This window comes from Equus caballus, chromosome 7 (assembly GCF_041296265.1).
Source record: "Equus caballus isolate H_3958 breed thoroughbred chromosome 7, TB-T2T, whole genome shotgun sequence".
Taxonomy (NCBI): Eukaryota; Metazoa; Chordata; class Mammalia; order Perissodactyla; family Equidae; genus Equus; species Equus caballus.
The window spans coordinates 3,827,523-3,832,995 of record NC_091690.1 but is presented as its reverse complement, the minus strand read 5'-3'; the positions used below and the strand labels follow the sequence as shown (position 1 = coordinate 3,832,995).

At 64.1% G+C, this 5,473-nt stretch overlaps 1 protein-coding gene and 1 long non-coding RNA gene across 4 annotated transcripts; one reads left to right on the top strand and one right to left on the bottom strand.

The window, feature by feature from the left end:
* Positions 1–1,099: 1,099 nt before the first annotated feature.
* Positions 1,100–2,606, bottom strand: LOC102149040 (uncharacterized). Of its 3 annotated transcripts, none has more exons than XR_290518.4 (3): positions 2,325–2,606; positions 1,795–1,938; positions 1,100–1,371 (listed from the first exon to the last, which is right to left on the bottom strand). It is a non-coding gene; the product is annotated as an uncharacterized lncRNA (long non-coding RNA). The 3 variants fall into 3 exon arrangements; XR_001381085.3 differs by having other exon boundaries at positions 1,100–1,440; positions 2,325–2,588; XR_011440385.1 differs by having other exon boundaries at positions 1,795–1,982; positions 2,325–2,559.
* Positions 2,607–2,654: 48 nt separating this feature from the next.
* On the top strand, positions 2,655–4,357 carry ZNRF4 (zinc and ring finger 4). Its single transcript, XM_023644505.2, has one exon. It carries the CDS (start codon positions 2,964–2,966, stop codon positions 4,035–4,037), a length of 1,074 nt encoding a protein of 357 aa, XP_023500273.2. The 5' UTR covers positions 2,655–2,963; the 3' UTR covers positions 4,038–4,357.
* Positions 4,358–5,473: the final 1,116 nt, after the last annotated feature.

The following is a 5,473-nucleotide window of genomic DNA, read 5'->3' as shown; positions in this document are numbered from 1 at the left end:
AGGCACGAGGTCAGTTTTATGAAGACGGAAGCTCTCTCTTAGGCAAAAAAGGGAACATACGAGTTCATATAACACGGGCACAGGTGCTGTGTGGCCTTCAGGCTCAGCTGGATTGGGGCGCTCGGATGTGTTTAGGACTCGGGTCTCCCTGGGGCTCTTCCTTCTGCTTTCCCCGGCGTTCTTTTGTTCTCGGGAGGCATCTTGGTTTGGGCCCCCCCAGAAGCGGGCGCCGAGACGAGAATTTGAATGAAAGTTATTTACTTTGGAAGTGATCTCAAAAGACGCTGGGAGGGGCGTCGGGGAAGGGAGATGGGAAAAGGAAGGCAGCCCGGGAAGGAAGCATCGTCCAGGGGCAGCTGGGGCTTCATCCGCCGGGCCTCTAGGACACGGTGTGGGACATGTGCCCCAGAGTCCTGTCACTGGAGGGGCGAGAGGGACGGGGTGTTCGCCCCCTGACCCCCATAAGGCAGGGGTTCTGGGCTGCTCCCCAGGGGTGTTAGATCTCGGGCTTGCCCAGACCCCCCCTGCACACGGGCCCCCTCCCCGTCCCCCCACCAACCAGAGGACCCTTTTGAAAACCCGCATCTCTTTAACTCGGGGAGAAATAAGTGAGTTCATGCCCGTCGCAAAAGATCCCAGCAACGCAGAATGTATAACGCGGAAACGGGAACCACCCAGCCATGTCCTGCCTTTACTGTAAGCTTTTCTGCGGCTCCCCCGTCGTTCTCTGTAAACCCTGAGGCCACTGGCCGTCAAGGTCCCGGCCTCGCACTGCCTGTCCTTCCCCGAGTCTCTCCCGTCCTCGACTGAGACCATCCTTCCAGCTGCTCTGAATGGCTGGCTCTTTCCAACCTTTCAACACTTTCTCTCTCTTTCTCTCTGTCTCTTGCTCACCGCAGGACCTTTTCACATGCTGCACACGTTCCCAGCATGCCGTTCTCTGCCCCCTGATGCCAACTTCACCCTTACTCATCCTCGAGTCTCAGCGTGGTGACCCCGTGCCTTTGGCTGGCCGCACCCAACCCGGACCCCGGGACAAAGATTCCAGCACGTACGCGTTTCCTGCACGCGCCGTAACAAAGCACCACAAACCAGGGGGTTTAACACGAGTTAACACGACAGATTTATTCTCTCCTGATTCAAGGTGGCGGCAGGGCTGGTTCCTTCTTGGGGAATCAGAGGGAGAATCTGTTCCGTGCCCCTTTCCCGGCTCCGGGGGGCTGCTGGCAACTCGTAGACATGTCACCCTATCTCTGCCCCTGTTGTCACACATGTCCCTGTGTCTCTTCTCTGCCATTGGCGGTATTAGACCAACTGAGAAATCCTGAAGAATAAGCCAGCCTGGGAAGGTGCAGCTGAGGAGACAGAATTCTGTTCCCGGCAGAGGGAACAGCATGTGCAAAGGTCGAGATGTCAAGAAGTCATGGTGCCTCCGGAGCACTGAAAAACATTCAGGCTTTTGAGATGGGCAGGGGGCGACACTGGGGGGCTTGCCAGCCCCAGAGGAGGGGCACGGGCTTCCTCTTGGGGGTAGGGGGGGCCACGCGAGAGCCCAGAGGATGGAGGTTTTAGCAAAATCCAGGACTGCCATGTGGCAACCAACATGGCGTGGAGGGTTGCGACCCAGAGGCGGGTCTGGTCTGGGAGAAGGATGAAGTCAGACCCCATGCTGAGCGCTCATCCCACATCATCTCATCTAATTCTCCCACCACCAGTCCCATAAGATAAGTTCCCCATCGGTGGGCCCATTTTACAGATTGCAAAATGGGGGCCCAGAGAGGTTAAGTGAGTTACCTGATGTCACACAGCATGTCAATGGGAGAGCCAGGAATTGAGACTTGAGCAGGCCGCTTAGCCGGGCAGGAGACGGACTCAGGGTGGGAGGTTTTGGGAGGTGAGGAGGTGGATAGGACTTGAGGCTGTCATCCGGGGCTCTGGCTGGGGCACAGGGAACAGTGCGAGAGCTGGGTGGTGAGGAAGCTCTGAGGTGAGAGAATAAAGCTGGTGCAGGTCTGGAGGCCGACCTGGTGGTGAGGACTCGGGGCCCCCCAACCCTGCCAGCCCAGCCCAGATCTCGGCACTTCTCCATCTCTCCAGGTCAAGTCCAGTTAGACCCTGAGGATGTAGGAGCCCAGACCTGAGTCGTGAGAATCAGGCCTGGGGAGAAGGGGCATTCCAGGCAGAGGGCACAGCCCGTGCAAAGGCCCTGGGGCAGGACCAGGCCTGGCATGTGGGAAGAACAGCGAGGAGGCCCCTTTGGCCGCAGCTGAGGGATCGAGAGGGAGAGAGGGACGAGGGGAGGAATTTGGGCTAGAAAAACAGACCTCATGGGGCATGGGTGCCCCGAACAAGCCCAGGTCCTTTTGGGAATCTCTAGGCGTGACCTTGGCACCGTCCTCGGTGGGCCTCTGGGAGGCACAGGGACAGGACGCTCCCGGAGGATGAATTTGGGGGCTGGATCTGTGTCCGCGGGGGCCGCCAGCCCACTTTGTGGTCCCCACTGAGGTCCAGCAGACGGCGATGCTCTGAACCTTCCAGAAGGTTCTTCAGAGGCCGCCCAGGCCCCTGGGTCAGAGACCCAGGAATTCTGTCCCGGCCCCAGGCCCAGGCAACGGGGGGCTCCTGGGGGACAAGCTACACAACAGGACGATGTCACAGAGGCCGGTGGCCTCTAGAACCCTGGGGCCTCCTGGCCTCAGTGTCCTCTGCCAGCACAGCCGCCCGGGCAGGGCAGCTCCTCCCGCGACACGATGCAGAGCGCGCTGCCCCGGGGCCCCGTTTCCGCCTAGCCGCCCGGGTCCCCGCCGCTCTGGGTGACGGCCTCGGTGCCCCCTGTTCGAGACCACCCCCCTGCCCCACCCCGGGCACGGGCCCCCCGGGGAGGCCCCGGAGATGCCCACAGGCCCCCCCGTCTGCTGTCCCCAGCGGGACCTAACTCCACACGGCGGCCGCAGGAGGCGACCATGGGGCGGGCGCTGGCCCGGGGGGCTGTACAGGTGTCTCTGATCCTGTGTGCCCTGCTGGCACCCTCGAGGGCTGTGGTGCGCGTCGTGCTGACCGGCAACGGGAGCGCGGTGGACTTCGCGGGCTCGCAGGCCCTGTTCGGGGCGCCCCTGGCCCCCCAGGGCGTGCGTGGCTACCTGATGGAGGCCAAGCCGGCCAACGCGTGCCACCCCATCGAGGGGCCCCCGCGGCCGGGCAACGGCTCCTTGGGCGCCATCGTGCTGATCCGCCGCTACGATTGCACCTTCGACCTCAAGGTGTTGCACGCCCAGCGCGCCGGCTTCGAGGCGGCCATCGTGCACAACGTGCATTCGGACGAGCTGGTGCTCATGGCCCACGTCTACGAGGACGTGCGGCATCGTATCACCATCCCGTCGGTGTTCGTGGGCGAGGCCGCCTCGCAGGACCTGCGGGTCCTGGTGCGCTGCGACAAGCTGGCGCACGTCCTCCTGCTGCCCGACTACCTGCCGTGCCCGGAGCCGGACTGCCATCCCTTGCTGGCCGCGTCCTGGGTCCTCGGCCGCGCGCTGGCCCTGCTGGCGTCGGCCGCCTTTGTGCTGCGGCGGCTGTGGAGGTGGCTGTGGGCCCGGTGGCACGCGGAGAGGACGGTCGAGACCCAGGCGTGCCAGAAGGCGCAGGTGTGCACCTTCACGCGGCACAGCAACCTGTGCGCCGTCTGCCTGGACGAGTACGAGGAGGGCGACCGGCTGAAGATCCTGCCGTGCGCGCACACCTACCACTGCAAGTGCATCGACCTCTGGTTCTCGCGGGGCGCCCGGCGCGCCTGCCCCGTGTGCAAGCAGTCGGTGGCCGGCACGGAGGACGGCTCCGACTCCACCGCCGACAGCTTCGGGGACGAGGACCCCTCGCTGCCCGGCCGCCGGCCCCCCGTCTGGGCCATCCAGGCCCGGCTGCGCTCCCGGAGGCTGGAGCTGCTGGCCCGGGCCAGCCCGGCCCGTCACCACCGCGGTGCCACGTCCCTGGGGACCGTGGAGGCTGAGGCATCCTCGGAGGGGTCCCCGGGTGCCCCCTGAGGCCCACGGACCGCCCCCCACCTGCACCCTGACCCCCGGCTGGCGGAGAATAAAGCGGGTTTGAAAGCGGATTCTCGCGCTGGCTGCTGGGGGTCGGGGGCACGCCCCGTGCCAGCCGTGCGTGGCCCGTCCCAGCTGAGCCCCAGGTGGCTGCCGGTGTCCACGGGGGAGCGAGGAGAGACGGGGCGCGGGGAGGGTGCCGTCAGGGCCACCGCGGCTCTGTGCCGGCGTCCCCGTGTCCCCACTTCCAGGGCCGCTGGTCTCTGGTTCGCTGCTTGGTCGACACACTTTTTTGCGAATAAACTTCTTACTCTGGAATCACGTCAGGTCAGGTGTGGAGGGTCCCCATGTGCCCTGCCCGGGGTTCCCCCGCACGGGTCACGTCTGACGTGAGCACGGGGCGTCCGTCACATCGCAGACAGCAACGGGGGGTACGTGATGGCGACCCCAGCTCCAGGGGTCATTTGAGCCCCAGCCCCCGCCCATTCTGGCTTTTTCTGGTGGAAAATCTCTAACACACCCAAGGGGAGGGGGTGAGTTGGGGACACCCGCCAGCAGGCCCCCGTCCCTCGGATTAGACACGGTGGACACGCGGCCGCTCGCGTATCTGCCACCTGCCACTCACCCCAGCCCTTGTTATTTTGGTGCAAATCCCACGTGTTTTTGCATCTGGGAATATTTTGATTGTGTCTAAAGCTGTAATTCTCAACGGGGGTGGGGATGCTGCCCCCAGGGGACCCAGGGCCGCGTCTGGGGACGTCTGTGACTGTCACACTGGGGGGTCTCCTGGCATCGAGCGGGTGGGGACCAGGGATGCTGCTCAGCCCCCCGCAGCACCCGGGACGAAACCTCTTAGAAACCCCACGACCTCAGCATCACGTTCGAAATGACAACAATCCCTTCGGAGCGGCCGCCCCCCCCCCCCCCGTGGCGCCGTCCCCACGCGTTGTCTGTGGCGCATGTTTCCCTCGGTCCTTCGAGTCCAGATCCAGATGGAGAGCCGTCCGTGGCCGCCGGGATCTCTCTTTGCAGCCACGGCTTCTCCCCCGTCTGTCTCTTGCTGTTTATCCGTCATTCACCCTGGGACGTCCCCGGTCCGGGTTTGGCAGAGTGTGTCCCCCGGGGGGGTCCTTTAACACGTTCCTCGGTTCCCCTGCATCTCCTGTGAATTTGTCGCCGGATTCGGACACCAGCTCGGATGTGGTGTCACTTTAGAGCGAGCAGATGAGGCGCTTCTTCGGCTCCCAGCACGTCCTGCTTCTGCAGGGTTGGGCCACGTTGAGGGGTCTTCTGGGCGGTGGGTGGGGGGCACGGCTGGGTCACGTGGCACGAGTGACCAGGGAGGTCAGGGAGCGAACACTGGATCTGAGGCGGGAACCGTGAGAAGGGAGTGGGTATGCAGGAAGAGCATTCCAGGCAGAGGGCACAGCCCGTGC